Source organism: Tubulanus polymorphus, chromosome 1, assembly GCF_964204645.1.
Source record: "Tubulanus polymorphus chromosome 1, tnTubPoly1.2, whole genome shotgun sequence".
In the NCBI taxonomy this organism is placed as follows: Eukaryota; Metazoa; Nemertea; class Palaeonemertea; order Tubulaniformes; family Tubulanidae; genus Tubulanus; species Tubulanus polymorphus.
In genome coordinates, this window is record NC_134025.1 from 2,444,995 (window position 1) to 2,471,063 (window position 26,069).

General features: G+C 41.3%; 2 protein-coding genes across 2 annotated transcripts; one reads left to right on the forward strand and one right to left on the reverse strand.

The window, feature by feature from the left end:
* Positions 1–165: 165 nt before the first annotated feature.
* Positions 166–2,577, reverse strand: LOC141910624 (G patch domain-containing protein 2-like). Its single transcript, XM_074801321.1, has 5 exons — positions 1,714–2,577; positions 1,096–1,169; positions 761–963; positions 559–603; positions 166–475 (listed from the first exon to the last, which is right to left on the reverse strand). Exons 1-5 carry the CDS (start codon positions 2,406–2,408, stop codon positions 302–304), a joined length of 1,191 nt encoding a protein of 396 aa, XP_074657422.1. The 5' UTR covers positions 2,409–2,577; the 3' UTR covers positions 166–301.
* A 9,605-nt stretch (positions 2,578–12,182) lies between these two features.
* LOC141909644 (nuclear pore complex protein Nup205-like) lies at positions 12,183–25,663 on the forward strand. The gene is made up of 39 exons (XM_074800193.1): positions 12,183–12,330; positions 13,018–13,169; positions 13,373–13,544; positions 14,293–14,511; positions 14,593–14,678; positions 14,972–15,194; positions 15,345–15,515; positions 15,631–15,743; positions 15,836–15,898; positions 16,065–16,181; positions 16,262–16,387; positions 16,468–16,618; positions 16,690–16,886; positions 16,964–17,146; positions 17,229–17,489; positions 17,572–17,748; positions 18,334–18,587; positions 18,665–18,785; positions 18,872–18,968; positions 19,051–19,203; positions 19,281–19,523; positions 19,643–19,804; positions 19,886–19,966; positions 20,487–20,740; positions 21,236–21,427; positions 21,501–21,732; positions 21,816–21,914; positions 21,998–22,164; positions 22,252–22,443; positions 22,589–22,704; positions 22,797–22,947; positions 23,030–23,162; positions 23,305–23,520; positions 23,766–23,846; positions 24,298–24,464; positions 24,608–24,722; positions 24,864–24,998; positions 25,076–25,221; positions 25,478–25,663. Exons 1-39 carry the CDS (start codon positions 12,252–12,254, stop codon positions 25,565–25,567), a joined length of 6,087 nt encoding a protein of 2,028 aa, XP_074656294.1. The 5' UTR covers positions 12,183–12,251; the 3' UTR covers positions 25,568–25,663.
* The last annotated feature ends 406 nt before the right edge of the window (positions 25,664–26,069 follow it).

The following is a 26,069-nucleotide window of genomic DNA, read 5'->3' on the forward strand; positions in this document are numbered from 1 at the left end:
TTTATGGAAATCAAATCTCTTCAAAATCACTTAGATGAGGATAAGAACTTCTTAACTAACTTTGGTAATGGACTATATAGTAGTGCATGGTCATTGGAGCTGCAAATTCGCCATCCTGGATTTAGATTCAACATTCGAAATTGAAAAAGAACAACATTTCAGACTAAAACATATATTCTTCATAACATTAATACAAATTATTTTTCTCTCAATAATTACATCGTCAAAATTTCGCCGATTTAAGTCAATAAATTATACACGTATCATCGTGATTAAAAAGTGCTTAAAACATGCGTAAAATCTAAGAACTACACTCGCTAGATTGATCGTTATGACGCCTTCGCCTTTTACAATATTCTCCGTTATGATGCGATGGCAGCGTTACCGAAGAAGGGCTATTACTGTATTTTTTATGCATCGATTCTTTCCATTGCTGTCGTTCTTGTAGAAATCTAGACATACTGTAGCTGTGGTTCTGAAATGAGATATTTACGATAAATTAATCTCTACGCGTACATCATTAATGTACCGGGGTTTATGAACATTTTGATATCTTACTCGGTCAGTTATTTTCCGCCTTCCCGCAGTTATTTCTCTTCCGTGCTGTAAATCAATAATATCAATCAATAATTCAATTAATGTAGATAGCTCGGTCGCATGCACCAGCTAGGCAAGATATTTTCAAATTTACAGATTTCTTTTGGAAAGACTTAATTTCTCTGGTCGTTATTTACATTTCAGTGAGATATTTTACACTTACGATGTTCATCACTTTGTTGAGTTGTGATTTGTAATCGAAGAACGAACTATTTGCCATTTGGTGAAATGAACCTGCGAATAACTTTTCAAAATTCGGCCGCGACGCTTCATTTTCATGATTAGGATTCTCCCACCAGGGAACGAATCCCGGTATTCCACTGGATGGGCCGCTCTCATGGAAAAAATCACTCTGTTCATCATCACCTACCAGTAAAAATTAATTTTCTTTTAGTCAAACTTGTCATAGTCCTCGGCGTAGTGAAGTTCACAACTTATCCAAATGGCGGCTTAAACTTAGTAAATCAAAGCAGAAATAAGTGGGTCTTAGTTACTCACCATCCCTGCCTCCTTCATCGAATGTAATAAATCCTGTATCACTATCACTGCTGCTCAGAGATGAACTACTTAATCTAGAAAACATTTATCAAAGATCGGATTAAAATTTTAATTTCTAAGTAGCTATTTTGATGGACCTGAGGAAACCGAAAGATTCAGATATCGACCGACTCATTCAACCGTAGAACTTTATTCTATCAGTATTCTACAAGCTTATGGAAATATTTTCAGACTTTACATTATTTTTTCCATAATTATTGTGGGATTCTCTATAGTGATACAGGGTCCGATCTAAGTACTTGTCCGATTGCCCGGGACAAGTAAATTCTCATCAGGGCGAGTAGGTTATCATTATCACTTGTCCCCCGGGCTAATTTTATGTCACAAAGCTTTTATTCCATTCGATACAACGGATGATAGTGCCACCAATCGGACTGCCTGTGAAGGGGAAGTAGCTTTTGGAGGGGCAAGTGGAATTTCAGATATGCTGCCCCCCCCGGGCAGGTGGTTTTCATCCCATAGATTGGACCTAGTCTAGTACCTAGCCGTTGTTCCTGAAACAACGGAACCGTAACAATGACTGGTATTCAGACTAGATTGGACCCTGATGATACATACACAGTAGACATGGCTTCACATGTATTCTCTAGGAGATCATGGTCGACACTGGTTCCGCTATATTTATAAGTTCGTTTACGTTTTCCCAGTTTTAAGTAAGTCGTTACCGTCGCCGTGATTCCATCCTGCTCCATAAACTGCTGATCGATCGAATCGCATTTCATTTCCGCGTCGTCGTTGAGTATCGTCGAATCTTTCGGACGTTTAGGGCTTCGTTTGTGTCGTTTTTTTTCGAGTCGACCGTTCGACGAGGACGTACTCGGTACGGGTACAATCGGATCGATCGCCATGTGTTTGAATTTACGCCGGCGTCTGTGCGGTCTGAGCTGAGATACGGAATCAGTAACGGAGTCCGACTCGACGACCATTAGATGAGAACTGAGAGGTAATGTCGACGGTTTCGCCGGTGGATCGCTGCACATTATACTCATCTCATCGGAATCACTAGCGCACAAATTAACGATCACTTTATAATCCTTCAACGCCTCGTCTAAACTGCTCTCCGACGCTTCGCTGATATTTCCTATTCCGTGGTCGGAATGACTATTGTTCGGAAAATGACGACGCCGGGTTTTCCCCTTACTGCTCTTAGGACGACATGTTCGTAGATCTGATACAGTCGAAATACTGTCGCTACTTTTAGCTTTAGTTTCTTCCAAAGCCAAACTTAAATCATGCACCAATTCATCCATCATTCGTTATTCATCTGTCTGATGCTAATAAAAACCTTTCAAAGTTTCTGGAACCTGGGAACCACCCCGACCGATAACCTGTTCATGATTCCATACGAAAACGGAGATGATCTTTTGGATTACAGATCTTTGACGTGATTTTAGGTTCCATGACATTTATTTGTAACATTTGTCAAATGTGCAACATAAATAATAGCCGGACTAGGACTTCTATATAAGATGGGACGGAATCCGAGGTTCTAATCCGAATTTTCACTTTTGTAGCGCAACCAGTCAAATCTGCCTGAGGTTAGACTGGTTGCCTGTCCGATTCAATATCGAGATAGATTCCGGTAACCAGTCTACATAATGTTTGGACGCTAACAGGGAACCGCTCCGGGTTGGGGCTTCTTGTCAACACTAACCTAATGGCTTGCTCCATTGACTAGAAATACATGAAGTAGCCTTTTCCTTCCACTTGTAATTCTCACACGCTAGACATTTTTTCGGCAAATAAAGATTTTAATCAGTTTAAAGCCGTGAACGCATTCGCTTCCATGTGACACGGAGCATGACTGACAAGTAGGTGCACTACTATGCCAGTTGCCATTTGCTAGTTGGGCTTGTTGCCAATTGCTAGTTGTCAAATGCCACTTGCTAGTTGAAAATTTTTTCATAATAATTCATCCTGGCAAGATCAAACTTGATTTGGTCTTTGAATTTAACACGGCATCAAATTCAAATCGATTTGTCAAATCATCAAATCACCCCCGGAGGCGATTTGATACGATTTGAAGATAGTGGACTCACAAATTTTTTGTCGAAAAACTGATATCAATGTCAAAACTGAAAGAGAAACCTGAAACCCATTCATGGGAAATAATATTTTGAAAAGTGGGACAGTATTTTCTTGTCAGCCGTTTGGAACAAGACGTCAAATTCATCCCGTTGTGCAAATCTTATTTGATTAGATTAAACGTGACTAGCAAATTATGATTAGGAAAATCAAATCTGATTTGACAAGATAAATTCGCCTCTTATTTCATAAGATTACACGTGACTAGCAAATTACAATTAGGCAAATCAAATCTGATTTGACCAGATAAATTCGCAAAAATAATATCAACGCGGGTCGGGGTCGGGTTCAGACGGGCTTGTCACAATTTGATGGAGGAGTGGATGATACCAGTATCCCTATATAAAAAAGATTCTTGTTTATATAGGGATATTGGCCTATCATCCATCCTCCATCAAAATTAATAAACTGTAACGAGGTCCTATTCTGCCTGTTCCACAGTAGAAGTTTCCTCCAAATATCGACTCTGAGAGCCCAAAAACCAGTAAAAAGGCGGACAAAAGATATTAACACAATCACCTATTGTTCTGTATTTTCGAGAGAGAGGGCAGCACCCTCCAGTTACAACATAGAAAACGACTGATGGACATATTCCATCACACCACCCCCCTTCAACTTGTTCAAACTCCTATTTGAACAGGAATATATAGTCAAAATATCTACACAAATTAAATTATAGTCCTTATTATAGTATATTAAGCTCCAAACTTCTCGGCTCTGGATACAGTAGACATCTAACATGGCGTAGTCGTTGTTTCGCATTAGGGTTGCATCTCAGTGATGATAATACATGCAGCTTTCGATCTTCACTAATGGTTTGTGGTTTGTTTTCGGGGCGCACCTAAGCGTAGTGTCTAACCAAAAATATCTATACCATCAAAAGGTAGATACGGCCAATGGACACTGCACTTGGCTTGCCCCTCTGCCACTGTTCCTCGTCCTGAGAAGCTGAAAAATACAATCAAAAGAAAACGGAAAGAAACTGTTCGCAATGGGGTGTGCTACATCTGGGGGGTCACGTGTGGTAGTATTTGGACTGAATGGCTTTTTGTCACTAACATTACAAAGAATAAGCGACTCCAGGTGAACCATCGTTAGGTACCGAAGGAAACACATTCAGGCGCGATCTACCACACGGATTATTTCCCGACAGACATAGTGCATGGCCGACTTTTTGTAGTGGATCCCCACAAAATCAGAATCCGGGATATCTGGATGGTCGGCCTGTTGGAACCCGGCACGGAGGGCGAAGACGTTAACCCGGTTGATGTTGTTTACCCGATTGTGGTCACCACGCCAGCAAGGAGGGACAGGGGTCTGTAGGTGGAAAAGGGGAACAGAAGGGTGCTTGCCCTTGAGTAGCGCCAAAACTTCCGCCAACTCCTCTGTCGTCCTGCCATAATCGCCGGCATGGTTCATACCATGCGTGACCACAATCGCTCTTGCCCTAAAGGATACATGTGGGAGGTACTCCAACAAATCACCGAGTCGTTCACCAGGGTGGCAAATTGGAATCAAACCGCCGCTGGCCTTTAGCCCCGTAAACATCGAGTCTCCCAGCAACACGATTGGTAAGTCCTCAACTGCCCTCTGTTTCAAGTCTCCAAGTTTCGACCAGATGTACGAGGAGTCACCACCACATTCGGCCAGGGCGTTCACTAGTTCCTGGCTGATGTACTCAAATGCAGCTGTGCTCATCTTCGGCCGAAAACGTCGGGTCTTTGTCGTCTTGAGACCGGTTACTACCGCACCGGTTACTATGCGACCAGGATCCTCCACAAACGACTGTTCTACGGCAGAGTTATAAAGTCTGCCCATCTTGGCTCTCAATTCGCTGAGGGTCTTGTCCTGTCTGTGAAGGGTGGAACAGACTTCTTTCGAGACCTGCCGTTTAAGGGTCTGTGTCGCCTCGTGGAGGCTAGATAACTGGTCTAACTCGATACAGTCCATGCTAGAAACGATAAATAGTTCAAAACATGAGTTGGCTGCAACGACAAGACTAAATGGCGGAGATTCCGTTCATTCAGATACCATCCGAATCATGCAAGGTGGGTGGTCCCAAGCATACCATCAGGAGGTGCAAGGGGTCTGAAATCCTAGTCACCACCAGTTACAAATGATAATAAACTGTCTACTAAAACTAAGTAAATATATAGGCAGGGTTATATACAAGGGTACTAAATATATATATAGGATTTAACCCTTTGATTTAAGGTACCGGCCCATTTCTAACCAGTAGCCTTTCCTCATGTTAATCCGGGACCGAACTTCGCGACATTTCTGGCAATTTTGGATCAGTTCTATATCAAAAATGTTGTTCTGCTCAATCTTGTCCGAGGCGACTGGAGGTCCTATAAGTGTGTTTGGATCCACCAAAGGGTCTGAGGCCCTATTTTGGTTGGCTAGCGAATCATCGTTATTGACTGTACATGAGTTTACGAACCGACTAGGGCGCCTGATCCCTACTCTGGGCCTGAGTCTTCTGTGCCCCTCAGTGTTTGTAATGTTCAAAGGCCCAGGCTTGGAGCGGTTTTGAGTAGGAGGCTCGCGATGGTTTTGGGTAGGGTTTGTTACAAGAGGTTCTTGAATAACTGCCGTTGTCTCGGGGTGTGACCGTGTCCAGACACAGTCTTCATCTTCCTCCCCCTCGTCGTCATTGAGGGTTGGTTGCTCCTCGGGATCGGTCATTTTAACCGGTTCCTGTCTAGGTTTTTTATGACCTATGGTCACGGTCTCACTAGACAGGAAGCACGGTTTCATATCATTGAAGTGCACAACCCGCTTTCTCTTCACCGCCCTCGGATCGGCGCCTGGTTCCAGGACAACCCTGTAATTCACCTCCGATAGTCTCTCGGTCACGACGTAAGGCCCTTTCCATTTCCGGTGGAACTTAGATGCCTCGTCCTTCTTCAAGAAATGGCTCATCAGCCACACGCGATCCCCGACCTTGTAACCCCCGCGTTTTGCGAAACGGTCATAGTCCATTTTCTGACGCCTTTGTGCCATCACTAGTCGATCACGAACAATGTTGTGTGACTTAGTGAGGCGGTCAGAGAGGTCCATGCCATACTTAGTCCTTGGTTGGTGGTCCTCGGGCAAGCCTACGCTGATGTCGATTGGTAGTGACATTTCCTCGGCGTACATCAAGTAGAACGGCGTTTCAAGAGTGGAGTGCTGGACGCTTGAACGAAATGCCATCAAACACGCTGGTAGTTCCTCGTCCCAGTTTGTTCCACACTCATTGACGGCTGTAGTCAGCATGGCCTTCAGGGACTTATTGAAATTTTCCACCTGCCCATTGCCCATAGGATGGTAGGCAGTGGTTCTGGTCTTTTCAATAGCCAAGATCCTACACATCTCCATGAAAACTTTCGACTCGAAGTTCGTGCCTTTGTCCGAGTGGATGGATTCAGGGCAGCCGTAACGGGTGACCCACTCGTTCACAAGGGCACGTGCCACCACGGAGGCCTTTTCCGTGCGAATTGGCCATGCTTCGGGCCACTTAGTGAATGCATCTTGAGCCACTAGAATGTAGACATTGCCGCGGCGGGTTCTCGGTAATGGGCCCACGATGTCTATATGTACACGCTGGAAGCGTCGCCCTACCGGTGTAGACATCATTGGGGCTTTTGGTAGTTTGGACGGGGACTTGCACTCTTGGCAAGTTTTGCAGCCCCGAACAAAATCCCTGACCCTAGCTGAGAGGCCTAATACCCAGAATCTTTCCCTAATTTTGCACTCTGTCTTTTTGGTACCGAGATGTTTCCCGGCAAATCCCTGATGTATGACTCCTATGGTTCCATCAGTCAGTGAAATGGGTAGTACCACTCGGTGTCTCGTTGAGGTAGCCCCCGGAAGTGGTTTAAGCGCAAGAATGCCATCTAAAAGCTCTAGACGCTCAACCAGACTATAGAGGCTCCTCGCTGTTCTACCACACCGTTGTAGCCGTTTCTTGTCCTTGACCCCATCTCCGGCCAAGAACTCCCTAATTTCTGATATTTCGGGGTCATTTACTTGCGCCTCGATTATTTTGTTCCTGGACAAGCCAGTGGAGTGCGCTGTCAAATCGCCCTGATGTTTTGCAGTCACCTGGTATATAGATGGACCAGTGTCACCACAAGTTGGGCAGTCCCCATGTTTCCTCTGTCTCTTAGGGATGCGAGACAGGGCGTCTGCGTTCAAATGTTTGCTTCCAGCTCGATGTTCGATCACGAAATCATATTCCGACAGGCGTTCAAGCCACCGAGCCACTTGGCCCTCAGGGTTTTTGAAGGTTTGTAGCCACTTGAGTGCTGCGTGGTCTGTGCGAACTTTGAATTTCCTGCCTAGTAAATGGTGGCGGAAGTGATCAATCATGTCAACCAAGGCCAACATTTCGCGCCTGGTGGCACAATAGTTCTCCTCTCCACCTTTCAGCGTGCGGCTACTGTACTCGATCACTCTCTCAGAACCATCGTGTTGTAGTTGTGACAGCACCCCTCCGATAGCCCAGTTAGAGGCGTCACAGTCCAAAATGAACTCTCCAGCACCCTCCGAGAAATCTGGGAATGCCAGGATAGGGGAGCTGGTCAGCTTTTCTTTCAGTCCGTCAAACGCTAGTTGTTGCTTGAATGTCCAGACGAATGGTTCATTTTTCCTCGTAAGGCGGTGTAGCGGGGCTGTCAAGTCGGCGAAATCCTTGATGAATTGTGAGTAATATGTCACAAGACCAAGGAAACTACGCAGTTCGGTAACTGACGTTGGGGTCGGCCAATCCCTGACTCTATCGCATTTGGCACCGTCGGTTTCGACACCGGCCTCGCTTACTACATGCCCCAAAAACTTGAGGCGCCGCTGGAAAAGCGAGCACTTCCTCGGTTTTAGCTTGAGACCGGCTTTCTGAAAGCAACGAAATACCTCTTGTAATCGCGTCAGATGGGTTGGTAGATCATGACTAAACACTACTACATCATCCAGGTAGATAAGGCATGTTTTCCATGCAACATCATCCAGTACCATTGCCATCAGTCTGCTGAATGACGCCGGGGCATTACAGACTCCAAACGGCATGACATTCCACTCAAATAGATGGTTTTCAGTCGTGAATGCGGTCTTATGTTTGTCTGATTCCTTTATTGGGACCTGCCAGTATCCGCTAGTTAAATCGAGGGACGAGAACCAGGTTGCGCCCGATAAAGCCTCTAGGGTACTGTCTATTCGACCTAATGGGTGAGCGTCTTTGACTGTTGCGTCATTGAGTCGGCGGTAATCGCAGCATAGACGCAGGGAACCGTCGGCCTTTTTCGCTAGAACTATTGGGCTTGACCACGGGCTGGTGGATGGCCGGATCAAGTCGTGTTCTAAAAGCTCCTTGGTCGTCCCCTCAACAAAAGCTCTCCTACCGGGGGGTAGCCGACGGGGATGTTGTTTTATCGGTGGGTGGTCACCGGTGTCAATCTCGAATTCAAGCGAATCTGTTCGACCAATGTCGAAGTCTCCCATCGAGAATACTGACTTTAGCTCCCGTATGATGTCAACAAGCTGTGTTTTCATGTCAGTGGGGATTTCAAGCTGGTCGATTTTCAATTCTCTCAAGAGGTCCTTGAATTCAGTATTGTCATCACCCTGCAGCTGGATTTTTGGAGTTGACGGGTTTTGAGCATGGTCGTCGACAGTCATGATGTCAACTGACTGTAGGGGGCAGAATAGACCAATAGTCTGGCCCCTGTCGACTCTACAAGCCTCATCCGAGAAGTTAGCCAGCCGAACCGGTATCTGGTTTGCCTCCGGTACCACCAGTGTTTTCCCAGTGCAAAAATTATTCCGTCCACAGCTGCTGATCATCCCTGAGGTCGAATTATTATGAGCATAACTCCGTTTCATGTATCCATTTACCACCACCTCGGATCCAGCTGGAATGATTTGGCTCTTACTGATAAACACCCTGCAAGCGCTCGCGCGTTTGGGGCTCTGGCGGACAGGCACCTCGCTGAGGCTTCCGAAGCGGAGCACTTTGTTACGGTAATCTATGTTGCAGCCATATTTCTCGAAGAAATCACTTCCAAGCAAGCAGTCTTGTGCCAAATCCTCACTGACGATCATGGGGACATGAAATTCTTCAGTTCCAACTTTCAGACATACATCAGCTAATCCACGTAACTCCATTGGCTGACCGGTAGCCGTTGTCACGATTCCTTCGATTGGCCTCAGTGCAGCGGCTTCACCAGTCGGGCTGCTAGAGTCCCATACCGAACCTCTAATGATTGTGCAGGAGGCACCAGTGTCCAGGAGTACCACCGCTTTCGAATGGTCATTTACTACGGCATCACAGAAAAGGCCCGAGGCGTGGAGCCTCACTGTTCCGATGTTTGTAACTAAGCTCGTCTGGGCTGGTTCTGTCCCTGTTGTTTGAACCTTGGTGTCGCGCAACTTGTGACAAGTGTTTTCCGTAGCCGGACTGGGAGCCTCACTGTTCTCCGAAGGGTCACGTCGATTTTCTTCTATACTTTGGGTATGTTGTGGTGGTCTAACAGTGATGGTTCTAGTAGGATGCAGACCATCAGTAGGTGTATCTCCACTAGAATCACATGCCGGGCCAGCAACCACATATCCATCTTGAGGTGTCGTTTGAATATGGTTTGATGGTCTCACGGTGGTGGGGCTAGTATGATGGTAACCATCAATAGGTGCATCTCTACTTGCATCGCACGTTAGACCATTTGCCGTATTCATCCGATTTTTCCTACGTCTTGCGGGGGGTATATACAGCGGTACAGGGGGGACTATTTCCTGATGGGGTTTCCACTGCCCCCCTGAAAACCCCGCTTCTCGTTTCCCTGGTTTCCCTTAGGTAGGTGGCAGTTACTTGAATAGTGACCACTCCCCCCGCAATTATAGCATTTAACTTGTGGGCACAAGTTTTTGGGATGGTCTGCATCCCTGCAACGCCAACATTTGTCATCGGCGGGTGGTCGACGATTGCCATTACCAGAGACAACTGCTTCCAAATGGCCTACTCGAGTCATCAGCGTTCCCATCATCGACTTCAATTCGTCGAGTTGTTTGGTTATGGCTGAGCTAGTCGAGTCGAGCTGGGTCTGGTTAACGGATACTTTTTGTTTATGAGTCGTGCCCTCAGTCAACCGTCTCGCTGTTTCCAGAGTCCGTGCTTGAGCGACTGCTGCAGCCAACGAACTTGGCTGGGCTGCATACATTGACTGCTTCGCTGAGACGGGTAGGCTATTACCTTTAAGGAATTGGTCTTTGGCCAATTCATCCTGCAGCTCGAAGGCAATGCCAGGGTATGCGTTCCTTGCCAGCTCTGCTAACTCGTCGGCATAGCGTTCCACAGATTCAGTTGTCTTTTGGTCCCTCCCTTTCAACAACATCTTAAAGTCATCCACAGTCTTTGTTTGTTGGAAACGGGATGATAGCCGCCGACAGAAATCATCATACGACAGGCTCGAGTCGAGACGTAGGTTCGAGACAGCCTGGTATGCCTCATGGTCAAGTCGCATCATCAGGTGTGATTTACGCTGTTCGCCCCCGTTGATGCGAGAACTAATCTGGGCCAGGTCAGCGAACGCGTCAAACCTTTCGAGCCAAACGCGGAAATTGTGTCCCATGGTATAGGGCTTGGGTGCCGGAATATTGTGCATTTTCGGGGTGGGTGCATCTCTCGTCACGACCCTCTCCATCACTTCAGTCAGTCGCTGGAGGATGGAATCCTCAGATGTTTTCAAATTTTCGGCTTTTGTCTTCGTTGGACGGCCACGTTTTGGTTTTAACGAGAGGTTACCCTCCCCACTAACCAGGAGGTCATGATGTGCAGCTCCGGCCGTTGGTGACATAGGCCTAGATAAGGCCAAGGGCTCACACACATCATTCTCAACATCCGACATAATTACTATTCTTTTATATAAATGACACAGAAAATACAGGACCGCAAATAAATGTAGGGGAAACAGGCACTTAAAAATACTAAATATGTACTAGGAATTACGAAGTAGGTAAAAAAAAATACGTTAAGTACACACAAAAAGTAACAGTAATTTACACAGACTAAACGGAGAAAAACGTGTTCACCGCTTCAACTCAATTTCAACTGGTTTTTTCACAATCAAATCCCACTACGCTGCCACCAGATGTAACGAGGTCCTATTCTGCCTGTTCCACAGTAGAAGTTTCCTCCAAATATCGACTCTGAGAGCCCAAAAACCAGTAAAAAGGCGGACAAAAGATATTAACACAATCACCTATTGTTCTGTATTTTCGAGAGAGAGGGCAGCACCCTCCAGTTACAACATAGAAAACGACTGATGGACATATTCCATCACAAAACCATTTTACAGTTGCTAGCCGCCATTTTGTTAGGGTACTTTTGTCCCGTATTGTTGGGTCATTTTTTTCTCTTTTTTTAAAAACTATCCGTGATGTGTGTTGTATCATATTTCATCTGTCCATGGATGGATTTTGACAGTTTCAGCAACATTCAAACCGCATAAATCTCTAGTTTTCAGTTATGTAAAAATCATTTTTTAAATTTGCAACAATGCGACGTGAGAGCGATATAAAAATTGGCGGTCAGTTTTTGCCGTGCGCATAGAAATCAAGGGTACTAAACTTTGAAGTTCGTTATTTTCAGAAATAATTTTCTAAAAAATCCAAGCATTTCAAGAACTGTGCGCATAAATGCCCTCTTTCATGTGAACTTTGAAATTTTAAGATAACTTGCCTAGTTATTTTCCTATGGCTCTTTAACTGCAGCGCGTGTATTGTCATTCCGAGATTCGGCGCTGTTTTCTTTGCGTGTATTTCAGTATATGGGTGTTATTTCTTCATTTTCACTACACTTGTCTCTACGGAAAATGGTTTTAATTGTTGGTACTGAGGTTTGAGGTCTGAGGTTTGAAAGCGGGAACCAGTCTAGGTCACTTGCCAGAGGTCAAATTGATGGAGTTCATTCACCGACACCGGGAAACTCAGAAATGAACTGATTCCGTTGTAAAATAGATAGTGAATGTAATAAATGAATGATGATGATTAGTCAGAGATTGTATACTACTACAGTAACTGGTACTGGTGGTGGTGCTGTTAATACGATCAATCCAGGTCTGTCAGTGTCTGCTGTCAATTCGATATTTGCAAAACTACCGCTGAGCTTTATCAATCATACTATACTAACTTAAAAAAATAAATTCAAATTCAAGGGAATTTTATTCGAGATAGGCATCTTATTCTTTAGTGAGTGACCTAATCGATGGTGGTAAGCTTTTTTTATAATCGGATGGGCTTATACCATATATGTGGTTTGTGAAAATATCCGATCGTGAAACTAAACCACAGTCGGGTTACTGACTACTTATTCTTGATCTAGAGCTAGGCTTAGTCGGTAACCTGTCTGTGGTTTAGTTTCACGATTGCATATTTTCACAAACCACATATGGTATAAGCCCATCCGATTATAAAAAGCTTACCACCAATGATTAGGTAACTAACAGGGCTAGGCTGAATCTGCCTGTTGCATTTTAATGAACTGCCTATTGCATTTTATAAGTTAGATCACTTTTATAGGCTAATTTATCTAAATACATCGGCCCAATCAATTCCGTCTATGCGTAATTCATTTCTGCTGGTCGGTCGGTAGGCCTACTTTTGATATTTCAAACCTAGTCCCTACCTTGGCTCAACCCTGCCACTTTTATATGGGAATTCACCTTCCATGGTCTTTACCCAACTCACCTTAAAAATTGACTTATGAATGATTTTGAAGAATGATGTGATTTGTATTTTTTTTAGATGCGCGATACTGGAACGAGCTGAAGGAATTGTACAATGTTATCGATTGCTGTATATTCAAAAAGCAAACTAGTGCTACTAGTTCTATTTATGACTTGGAGATGGTTTTGAAGAAACATAAAGTGGATTTTTCTCAAATAAATTGCTACCCGGTAATAAATTGCTATCAGTGCAGGAAGGAACCATTCATAATGTACGGCAGTGCATCTATAATGTTCAGGGTCCAAAATAGCCACTACTTGTGTTCATAACGCTTAAAAATGAATAAAACCTGGAGAGGGAGATTGAGTTTTACTTAGGCTCTTCGTTTTTGGCTAAATGTTTATTTTGAATATTTTTCATATCTTCGAAAAAGGGTAAAAATGCAGCGCGCAGAAAGGAAGTTCAACGAGCTTCAACTGATGGAATATCCATTCAAGGACAGCAGGGAAAACAGTCTTTATCTTCAGCATTCATCGATGAAACTCTCATATTCAGTGATCTGTTTGATTTAAATGAATACGCCGCTGTTGAGTTGTTAATTGCTGGTAAGATCCGAGATTTTAGACTTAACCCTTTCAGTGCTGGCTAATTAATACCCTATAGTGCTGAAGATAATTTGAAAATTCTGAAAAATTCCACCCTAGTGTGTTGAATAACGGGAATACCACTATAGTGCGTCTACACCGCGGTGCAGTGTATCGTTAGTTACTAATATTTCACTATGTTTGACAGGTGCTGCCATCTTTCAAGAGAGATAATTAGTAATTACTAATTAAATCGATACACCGCAGTGCGGTGTACTAGCAAAATCCATCACTGATTCGTACACTGCACTGCGGTGTAGACGCACTGAAAGGGTTAATGAAAATTTCATATCGGTTGATGACGTATCCGGGCATGAAAACTTACCTCGATCACTTTTGATGATTAAATGTGATCAGAACTTCATCCGAGACATTTTCAAATGAACTGCATATATACATATTATTAAGTGATTATCAATGAGGAGAGAATCCCACAATGATAAATGATTATTCCTGAAGATGACTATTAGGATATAGTCGAAACGTTGAAATAAACTACTATCTCGAAGTTTCATTTTCGGACTTTTTATTATCATTGTGGGATTCTCTCCTCATCGCGTCAACACGGATATAGTGTTCTACCAATCGTGATTATCAATATATGGTGCTGTTGCGATGAAGAGGTTGTTTCTAGGCTGAAGCGGTGGCATAGATAACCATTGATCTGGCTGCAGTCAGTTTGATAAATCATTGATTGATTTGATTTCAGGTGAGAATCAGCAGCAGTATTTTCCTGGTTTAACTCGTGGACTCGTAGCTGTTTTATTGTATTACGACGGTAAACGAAGTTTGATCAATAGTCTACGTACGTTGATTCAAGCTCGTAGCGGTCACACGTGGACTCTAGGATTAGCTCCTGATCTCGTTCCCGTCATTATGTCGTTCACGAAAGAACTATTCGAGAATCAATTGTCGAATAAGATACTCGGTAAGTCTTGTGGCAGACATGTTTGTTTTCGTGGAAAATATGAATTTCTATTCGTCGTGAATGATTTATTTTTGCCCTCAGATCATCTGAACAAGTTGGAATTGACGACTGAACTGGAGAGGTTGGAAAAGAGTCGAGGTCTCGGCAATGCGAAACATCGAAAACAGGTAATAGATTTATAGTGGCAAGTGAGGATCCACCAGGTGTCACTAGTAGTTACTAAGGTTTTTCGCATCGCTACATTTCAATAATAATTGAACAAATCTTTCTCATTAGTAAATGAACTATAAATTAAACTATGCCAAACACTGATTAGGAAAATCAATGTACGTAATATGAATTTTGGATTCTGGCGCTTAAATGTGATTATGTTAATCCTTTAGTCAGCGCCGCATTAAAATCAGTGCGAATATATTAAATTTAAACAATTCATGTGACTGGTATATTTGTTTAAATTCAGGTGACTGATATCATCGAAGAAATCCGAGTTTCGTTGGCGGAATGTTTGTTTAATTGGTCGTGTCAAACTGGAATGGAAAAAACCGATGTGGTTTCGATCATAAAACATCTTCGCACGAACACGGAGATAAACAGTGACGGCACTTTGAATTCGGTCACTATCTGTTTACTGATGGCTGTATTGTACAGTTTCGATGTTAGTATGTTAGATGATGAATCGGAAGGTAAGATATTTTAGGTACCACCATCTTCCCTCAACAGATTTGATTTGAAGCTGATGGAATCCTTTTAGGAAAGGATGATTTGATCGAAAAACCTTTATATATTTATGTTTTGATGGATGATAGACGTGTGATATTTCTATTAAAATTTAGCCGATGCCGTTCAGAAGATGCCGATTTTGATGGATGATAAATTCATTAAAACGATTCATGATGAAATTACTGATTCGACGTTACAATGGAGCTGCCCTGGAGTACGCGCCGTTCTACAGTTCGCCTGGAGTTTAACACTTAGAGCTTTATCCAGACACGCTGTTGCGCAAGGTAAGTCCACGCCACAAAGTCACGCCGTCTGATGTGTTTCGTCGGTACCTCATTGCAGTAGAGAATGATATTAAGGTGTAATATTTGAATTAAATAGTTATTTTTGAATTTGAAGGAATCAGTGAATATTGCGAAGGTGACGAATATATCGCTGAAGCTGCAATAAGTGACGGTGTTTTCACTTTCATCGCTACGTCTATCGTGTCTAGCAGTGGGTTCCACTACGAGGTTTGTATCGATTCATTCTGGTTTTATTCGGTGAAAGTAGGACGACTGGTTGATAGAAAGATCGATAAATGTATTTCTACATTTCATTTTAGGAGTTCTACGTGAGAAAAATCCATCATCTATTGACAGAATTTCTTGTTCATATGCCATTAAAGGTCAGTTCAAATATCACAACCATCTGGTTCCACTGTTGCAGTCGTAACTATTCTATATTGTCAGTAAGATCAGCTATATAGATAGGTCTTACACTGACTGTGCAGTTAGACACTGATTTAAATAGTTTAGATTTATGAGTCGGTGATTCACGGTGTTGATTTTTAGGTGAAAGAACTTCGTAATCGCGGAGATGAAGTCGCCCGAATTATAGCCGACCATATGAAGGAAGGTTTGATGCCGCCGTCAAATTTACCACGCGATTTTGAACATCTTTTAAACTTGGTATGTTTAAAAAACAAGTACCGGTTGAGATGGCATTCTTCATTCATATGCTGTATTTGAATGATTACATTTATCTCTAGATCGGAGAATTGTATAAAGAAGATCCGCTGAATTTAGAATTAGAAGAAGATTTCTGGTGTCCAGCGGAGATCGGTTTACCGGGAATGAGCGGAATTCATCGTCAATTTCGACCACCTCAAAGACAAGTACGTTTAATTCCATTCGTAGAAAGATCTTTTTATCGATGAATATTCGACAGAAATATTTTGATTATATTTTATTTCAGATAAGTCTGCACAAGTTCGTTAGATTGGCGGGTGATTTACTACCGCCGTCGTTGTATATTCCTTACGTACAGATGTTAACCGGTCTCGCGTCAGGCAAACAGAGCGCTCATCACTGCTTTAACTTACTCAAAACTAACGGTATCAATTACGGTAAGTGTAAAAACATGTATTGAGTTCGAGGTTTGTAAAAAACACGTTTATTGTATGACGTTATATTTCAGGTGGTCAGGCGAGCACAATATCGTGGGATCATTTCTTCCATTCATTCAGTCAGTATTACGCTAGTTTACGACAAGAAGCTCCGTTCACCGGTAATACATCAAATATCTACTGTAGCCCTCATCTGCGAGGTATAACACCTCTCGAATTAGAAGGATTGACTTCAGTTTTGAATTTGGTGCGGGTGATCGCTGACAAGGTAAGGTTCGGTTTCCCCCTGATTTCGAGCCGACGTATTTAACGCGTCATACGTTGTGATATATCTATAATGAATAGGATGAAACTGCGAGAATTTCTCTGTGTGAGAATCAGAATTGGATGCCGATACAGCTATTCTTCGGTCTACTCAGCTGTAGCGTACCCGCGCCTCTGAAAGCGGAACTGTTGAAAACACTGGCTGCGTTCGCTAAAACACCGGAGATCGCGATTCAAATTTGGCAATCATTGGAAGTTTCTCAGGTGAGTTGATTTCACAGATTTTTCCGTAGATTTCGTGAATATTTTTGAAGTATTTGTCTATATTGTTTATCGGTGTATTCAGATAGTGCCGACGATGGGAAAGAGACCGGGACAACAAGAAATCGGGATTCACGTCGAATTAGACGAAGTCGAATCGAGAAATGAAGAGTTTCCGATGATTCGAGCGTTCCTCGATTTCATATCTACGTTGATCGAGATACCGATACCTGCCGGACTCGGGGGTGGCTACAGGACCGCCGGGTTTCAACCGTTCTTCAACTTCATCAAAGACAGTATCTTCCTCAAGTTTCAGACACGCGCTTACAAAGACCCTGGAGAAAAAGTAAGTTTGACTTTTACTTCTTCTCGAGATATATTGATAATGCTTCCTAATCTGATCTCCGTTTCTGCATGTTTGTCCGTAGTGGTTGATCGCTGCAAAATGTTTAGAAATATTCCACAAGTTGCTGACGCAATATGAAATATTACCGGAAAACTTCACCGAACAAACGACTGATGTTCAAGCACCGATGACTACAAATAAATCGGCCGGACATTATCTCATTATTCATTTACTTAATGACAGTCCGCTATTCAAAATGGTGAGGATGTTCTTTCTTTAATCGACTCATTGTAAACTCTCGAAAAAACTCATATTTAAGAAATTACTTGAAATTTCTTGAAACTCCTCGTTTAACAATAGTAACATATAAGTTAGTCAGGGTCCCTACAACTCCTTGAATCCGTGAAAACTCCTTGATTTTTGAATATATTTTTCAAGGTCCTTGAAAATCCTTTAATTTTGAGAAATATCCATAAACTCCTTGAAACTCCTTAAATTCTGGGAAATTCCTATTAAAAATTTTCAAAAGGTCCTTTTCAGAAGACAGTGTATTTATTCTATTATTCTTCATTGTGTGACTTGTGAGTGAAAGTTGTTTCACTTTGAGATTTAAAACATTTAAACATGTAAAACCAAAACGGCACACACAACAACTGATCAAAATTTGGGAAAAACATGGATTTTGTTTTTGAATTTTCGACTTTTTTTCCTTATATATGGCCGCGAAAACCTCCTTGAATTTTGAAAATTACTCCTTGAAAATTCCTTGAAAAGTCCTTGAATTCTGGATACCAGGAATTGTGGGAACCTTGTTAGTTTTGTATGGTTGTTTGTGATATTGTAGGTTATGTATGTGGTTGATGAAGCTATAAACATGCTTCACAGTTATAACTACGCGTCGTACGAAGGCAGAATCAGTTTAGAGAAATCATCGCTGTACTGTTTACAGATGATACAGATTGTATTAGAACAGCAGGATCAGTTCCTAGACGCGTTACGCGAGAGCGGAGCTTCCATTTTAGCGACGACGTTAGATCGTTTACTGCTGGGAATCAATCCGAGAAGCGGAAAACCCGATCATCTCGTAGACGTGGCGCGGTAAGAATCCGATCCGAGGAAACTCGTCGATTTACCGGTACTTGAAATTAATCTGACTCGAAAACTATACATTTCAGGTATATAATACATAACAGCGTACATCCTGAGCACGCTTTATCAGCCGTTAAAATACTGATATTAGTTTGTCAATCGTCACAAGTACAACAAGAACTAGTTGGTTTAATAACTGCTAATCGCGTTAGTATTGTTCATTCTTCACTGGCTGTTTATTACTGCAGCGATTCATATGATTTATTAATTCAGTGTTTCATTATCTTCTAAAGGATTTATCCGAAGAATTATTGCATGGATTCGTTGAATGTCTCGAGGCCGATGATCCGGAAATATTGAATGAAGTAATCGATTATGACTCGCCCCAAGGTAAAGAATAGTTGATTTTTACGCCGTTTGAATCGAGTTTTGATTTTCTCGATGTGTGTTTATACGATTTACTAATTTACAGACTCATCCGGTCAAAGTTTGAGGAGTGAAATTCGTCAGGGAATCGCTAAGTTATTGCTGCAGAGTGTTGGCATGCCGTCTCCTAATATCGGTCATTATCTACTGGGATTCAACCTCAGGCAGGCGGTATCGAAAACTAACCTGCAAGATCCAGGTTTGTAGAAATCTCTTCGAACGACGAGAGAGAAGAGACCTTGTATCAGTTGTTTTCAAACTCGTGTATTTTTTCAGGTGTTCTCGGTTCTCCGCGCACTTGTTTACACTCGATATTGAGTATTCTAGACAACGGAGTCGGGACTAGTTCCGGTCCGAGGTGTTTATTAGATATGCCTCGAATGGCTGAATTATCGTATCACTTGATATACGTTTTATGCGCTAATAAAGAGACGGCCACGCCGACGATGAGATATCTACGCACTACCGAGGATTTCTTTTATAAACACGCCCAGCATTTACCATTCACACGGGAATCGGGTACGGATCAAATGAAGTTGAAAAATCAGCTGACTCTTGTTATCCAGAATATGTGATCATTCTTTGTTAATCTTAGATTTTCATGATTTTAATGGATGTTTGAATGTAATTTGTTGTAGTTGAACCGTGGCAAGAGAATCTGTTATTGAATCAACAATCGTGGCTGTTAAAATCGATAGCGATCGAATTACGTTTGACGTCGTTAAACAGACAGCGTTCGCACACTCAGAGATTAATGGTTTTACTGTTAGATGATAATCTATCGTCATTAGTATTTTCTGGTCGGTACCGAACGCGGTTTTCATCTTTTCATTCGATTTCGAACGTGATCGAAATCTTTTAACGTCGTTTCCCTTTTTTAGATATCGGAGACGAAGATCATTCAACGCCTTCGATCAGTTCATCATTTTCACAACCTATTCTTAATCTTCAGTTTGGTGCAGGTAAATCCCGTACTTCTTAACATGCAGCCCTGAAACCACCCAACCCCCTTTTATTTTGAAAGTATCCTGATCATGGTTCCCACAGAACAGGGAAATTGGGAAAAACTTGGGATTGTGAGATAATTATTCCCGGTTTGGAAATATTTGGGAATTTAAAAGATTGTTCTCAAATCAGGGAAATATTTGGGAAATTCATTACATTTCACATATTGCATTTGCCAAGGGCAACTTTTCTCGGCGATTTCTCTTGAAAATTACCTTAATCAGCCAGTCACCGCTAAAATGTTGACTGTAGCATGACGATATGGGTTCATTTGCATTTGGGAAAATTGAAAAATCACCCATCAAATACTTGGGAAAAAATTGGGAATTTTGAATTCATTTAACTGTGGGATCCATGCCTGATATAATTTCCAGTGTTCATATTAAATTTTCAATTAAAAATGCCTCGATGGAAGTTTTGAGCACTTTGGAATTCTACAAAATATGAAACTAATGAATTTCGTTTTGCGTATTACAGGTTCTGCACAAACGCGACGTAAAATCAAATGTCTGTTGAGTTCGATTGGTTTATCTAAATCATACCCATATCCGGACTTACCGTTATTAGAACTGTTCGATCCGATAATGATAGAACAAGTGATAGCGTCGTGTACTCAGCAGTACGACGACGGCGGAAACTACTGTAACGTGAAAACATTAGATTCTCTTCTGATCAGAGAACTCGATGATATCCAATTCTCGAATACAGTTCATCGAACATCAATTGTCGAGGTTTGTGAGTTCGTATCGTATTTTCAGGGTCCCCACGACTCCTTGATTCCTTAAAAACTCCTTCTAAACGGAAAGTTCTTTATTTTGAGCAAAATGCTCAAAACTGCTTCAGTTTTAAGAAATAGACATTTAGAAATGTTTGTAGTTGTACAGTTGTTAACTACCCCTAAATCAGTACAGTTGGTTTAGATGACTGAATTAGAAACCCAGTTTAGGTACAAGTGTAAAGGATAAAAATTTGCTTACAAAACCAGTGTATTAATGGTTTACTGAGATTTAATTAATGAATGAATGAATTTAATTAATTAATGGTTTACTGAAACAGTACTGATTTATGACGAGTCTACTGAATTTTCGATATGAAAGTGATGCAGATGCTTCCTCAAAATTTGAAATTTCTCCTTTAATAAAACTCCTTATATCCAGGAATGACCGATCAGTAGGGACCCTGTAATTAGTGACCGTCGCTAAATAATTTTTTTGAACGATTTTCAGGAGATACAGAATATCCTCGGGACGGTCGTGAAACGCAACGGCATGAAAAAAACTCTGCAAGCTCGCAAAAATACGTTCGAAGCGTGGAGTCAGGTCGTAGAAATTATACTTACCGCCTGCCCTCAGGATTTACTCGAAGGCGAAGCTCGACAAAGCGTTTTATTCGAACTATTACAAGACTTACTGATGGAGGTAAATATCTAAAATCAGAAAATCATCTTCGCAATTTCGCAGTAATGAATTTTTAACTCGTGTTTCATTTCAGATATCTGATGAGAACGCTTTACCAGAATTAACAGCTCCTACTGCGGGTGTTATATTGACTCTGATGGCAAATCTTCGTCAGTGTTTTCTTACATCACAGGACGTCACCGGTGCGGGAACAAATACGGCTAATAAAAATCGACTGGTAGGACAGAAAAAGGGTTCGCGAACTCTGTTCTCATCCTCCCTGCAAGTCGTTCTTAAAGGCCTTATCGAATACATTCTTAAAACGAGTAAGATTTATTTTAACTTTTTTCGCTGTGGTATTAAACGATGAGAAATGAAATGACCACTGATATACTGCGTATTTAAACAGGTGCGAGTCAACAGCGAGTACGAGCTAACTTATACGGTGCACTGCTATATTGTCTTCAAATCGCACAATCACCCGAAGAGGTTCCATCTTTGACTATGGGTAAAAATCTTCATTTCATTCGCGACGAATTATTAAAATGAATTTTTCGAGTATAAGACTCGCGTTGATTTTGGAATTTTTAGCGTCTTCTACCGAGACCTCGGGCGTGGAAAAAATTCTGACCGTCGAACAAGACGAGAAAGAGTGCGAGAAATTAGCACGTGAAAACCTGGCTACTATTCGTACATACGGAACAAGCTTCATGGATGTACTGTGCAGAGATACATGCGATGGACATGAAGTTATCAGGGTTCGTTCATTATCGATACTCATAGAATGCTATTTAAAGAAGATTGCTGCCGATATACGGTTGATGTTGTTATTCTATTTTGTACAGATATTAGCCATGTCAAGTTTAGATGCGATAATTCAAATGGATAAATCGCTGAATTGGTTAATGTTCCTTCAAAGTAAAGGTTACCTTCAACATTTGGTCGATAGTTTGTCTATGGACGACGAGTTATTGCAGCGAATGCTCAAACCGAATCCGGAACCACTCAGAGCGCTTTACATGTATGAATCGAAGATGGTAAGTGTTGGTTTGATGAGAGACCAATGATCGATGACTTAAACCGCTTGGTCACTGGATGTCTGCACCTATTTCATATTTCTCTTAACAACTGTATCTAAAAACTAATTCGACTCAATTTACTTCGATTATTCATATGTTCCAGTGTCTGCTAACTAAGATTGCGATGACAGCAACTGGTGCTCAGTCTGTTTTACGTTGCGGTATAATAAAACAACTAGAACAGTGTACTTCATTAGATATGAGGCCGGATATTCTCAGGTTTGTGTCAAACACGCATGAAATGAATTCATTGTCAGTTGTATGGAATATTGATAAGTATATTTGTAAATATGCTGTGCTGTTGAATTTAGGGTGCCTTCCTCGAGTGGATCAACAACTGAGTTTGAAGGCTTCATGCCTTCGGTGTTGATAAGATATCACAAAATATTCCATCCAACTTTGAAGTTGTGTTTAGGTATCATGACATCACTGGGTATTGAAAACCGAGATGCCGCTAATCAAGTAAGTGAAAGTCTTTCGATACTTGACTGTCTCGGATCATGTGCTTGGATCGTATTGTGAACTTATTGATTTATATTTGTAGGTGATGCAGTTTATTTGTGCACATTCCGATGTATTTTGCGCTGTATTGAGAAATCGTAGTAGTCGACCTAATTTACAGATGTTACAAGAACTTGCATTAGTTACCGCTGTAGTCAGTAGAGCTGTTGCATTCGGTAAGTTATTCCATGCATAAGTGGCCCTCTAAAATGTCAGCAAGTTTATACTGAAAACCCTAACCTTAATATACTGAAGGAAAAGTGGCAAATTTTTCATGAATTGCCTGTAATGAATTTCATTATTATTTTTTTGTTTCAGGGGATCATGAATATTTCTCGGAAGATGTCTCTTTGAAAATCCAAATCAGCCGAATACAGCATTTAGTTATATCGCTTATGCCGAAGTATTGTATGATGGGTAATTTACTGCAGCAGGTTGAGACCGGTGGAGAACAGGACGGACCGATGAGAGTAGCTATATTAGAAATAGCCTGTAATCTCGTATCATTCTGTAGAGCAATCGTTTCTCAATCAGGTATCTAATACTTCACTCAGTTTTAAAGGGTGGCCATTCACCGGGAAAAGTCGGGGATTGTTTTATGTATTTGACTGTGTTAACTGATTGTAATCATAGCAGATCGAGTCAGGGAAAACAATGTTAATGTCAGGGAATACTCGGGGAAAAATCAAGGCGAATAAAAGTGGCCACCCTGTTGTATCATCTAAAAGACACTTCTTAATTTCCTCATTAAAAATGTTTTAATTCTCTCCTCGTTGTAGCCACGTCTGCCCAGTTTAGTAAGATATTGTTCGCACCCTCATTGAACGAGGCCTTCGCTAATGAACTATCAACATTCGAAGGTAAGATAAACACCGTACTGATGATGGCTATTAGTACATACGCACATGATTCTAGGAAAATTGCCCCCCCCCCCCCCCCTCGAATAAAATCCTTTTTAATTGGGTTTTGCACCACCTAAATACTTTACTTCACGAATTTCATTTGTATATTATTGAATATAGATGTAGATTTATAAGATATAGAATTACTGATGTTGTGTGCAGATCAAAAACTATAAGTCAGTCCTTGAGTTATAATAATTCACTTACCAAATTAAAGGAAACTTAATAAGTCCACTTATTAGTGCATTATTTAACGTTGGCTAATTTATTGCAATTAGTTTTAGTGTTACTTTAGCCAATCAAAAACTTAAAATCAGTAATGAGTTATTAACTGCACGAATTAGCTAGAGTTAGTTCGCTTTGTCTAATTAATTAGAAGTACATAAAAAGTTAACATATTGTATTTCAGAAATGGATGCGGCGATCAGTTCAGTTTATCATCCGCCTAATCTAGGAGTCGTCGTTCATTATTTAAAACAGAGCACGGATCAGTTTTTCATCGTTCTCGATCGATACAAACAAACGTTACATAAATTAAACAGCATCGCTGATTTAACTAACGATGAACTGAAAGAGGTATATTATATTAATCGTATGAATCAATGTCTTTGCGAATCATTTGAAATTAACCAACCCGCTTTTCAGCTCATCGGTATGAACTCTCTGTGAACCGTAAATAATGTTTCTTTCTTTAAATGTTGCTGCTCTTTGTTTTGTAGTTAACTGGTAACGTTGGATCGGAGAAAGTATTGACTCAACATCGTCAGCAATTGGCGCACAAACGACTACAGCAGATTCTCACTCACAAAGTCAAAGAAAGTCAACTGTGTGCATGTATCCTTTATTCATATAGACCTTGTTCCATTTCCACTATGGAATCAGCTCCTGAGAATTATTTATGAACTTAATGTCGCGTAAATCTCTTGTAATTTCCTCACAATGAGTTGTGAAAACCTTAATCAGTTCCTTGAACAGATTTAGTGGAAAATTGTCTGTTTATTTTATGGCGTCATTTGGATTATTATTTCATTCATTGTCGACCGTCCGATCAGGGTATGACCCTATTCGAAGGCCAGCTTCAAAATCAGTCGCGGATTAGGAAACTACAAGGTATGTCTGAATGCAGCTGCTGCTGTATTTCACTTTATGATTCTTATTATCATTGTTTATTTGTGTCTATTTCAAAGATACGACAGAAACGAGGCTCAGTATCCATAAAGAAAAACAAGGTATCGATGTGCCGGTGACGAAAGATGAATTGAATGCTCTAAAACAAGCGGCTGTATCGTGTATTAATGATTCCATCTTTAAGAAACTTCAGGAAATAGAACAGGTTTGTTTTCATGATTAGATTGTATTCATCAGATTGTTTTTATCATCAAGTGGAGTTGTAAAGGAGCTGTGTTAAATCAATAAACCTGTACTTTGTGGTCCAAATGGTTTTATCGAAATAAAAAGCTTTCTCTCGTAGTGCACTAGTAGCCTACGCTCGTATTTTTAATACAGTCAGTTTAACATACTAAAGTCTTCATGTTCACTGATTTGTTATCAAGTAGATAATATAATATCAATTCTATATCCAATTTCAGGTTTACACGAAACACCACACGCGATTTGGTTTCACAGAGGCGTTGATTCGAAGATTGAAAAGATTACTCAAATTACACACTTCAACATGAATTCGTGCCACTCATTCATTCACTATTTGCATTTTCTGTGTATATTTGTAACCTCTTGATATCAGATCGATTCTTCGTAAAATACAAACTTTTTTGTCACGTATATTTTGTCATCTATAATTTGTTTATTCGGATATATGGTTTCCGTGAAATGAATTTGAACTTGAACTTATGGACGTACGGTAGGCGAACAATACGTGTGACGTCACTCAGGCAGGTGCGTGAGGGTTTTCACAGATCTCTCGAGCATCGAAAAATAGCAAACGGTCACCCTGATTAATGAATTACACCGATTAGCTAAAAAGCTTCTCATTAGCAAAATGACATCCGCTCGTTTGTGTGAATAATTCACAATAAAGATAATATCTGATATCAATGAATGCGGGCAAATAATCGAGAAATAAATCATATCGATGTGGTTTCATTTGGAATATCTAAATTTTGAGATTCACTGGACCGGGAGGTGGGAGAGAACTGATCCTCGCTAACAAAATTATTAATG

Bases quoted from the DNA above. Each gene is read 5' to 3' on its own strand.
- LOC141910624 (XM_074801321.1), bottom strand. From the start codon at position 2,408: ATGATGGATGAATTGGTGCATGATTTAAGTTTGGCTTTGGAAGAAACT. The intron at 1,170-1,713 runs GTATGTATCATC...AATGTTTTCTAG, and splicing joins TGTGAAGCCATGTCTACTGT to ATTAAGTAGTTCATCTCTGA. The intron at 964-1,095 runs GTGAGTAACTAA...TTTTACTGGTAG, and splicing joins CGATGAAGGAGGCAGGGATG to GTGATGATGAACAGAGTGAT.
- LOC141909644 (XM_074800193.1), top strand. From the start codon at position 12,252: ATGATGATGATTAGTCAGAGATTGTATACTACTACAGTAACTGGTACT. The intron at 17,490-17,571 runs GTAAGTTTGACT...GTTTGTCCGTAG, and splicing joins ACAAAGACCCTGGAGAAAAA to TGGTTGATCGCTGCAAAATG. The intron at 20,741-21,235 runs GTTTGTGAGTTC...AACGATTTTCAG, and splicing joins ATCGAACATCAATTGTCGAG to GAGATACAGAATATCCTCGG.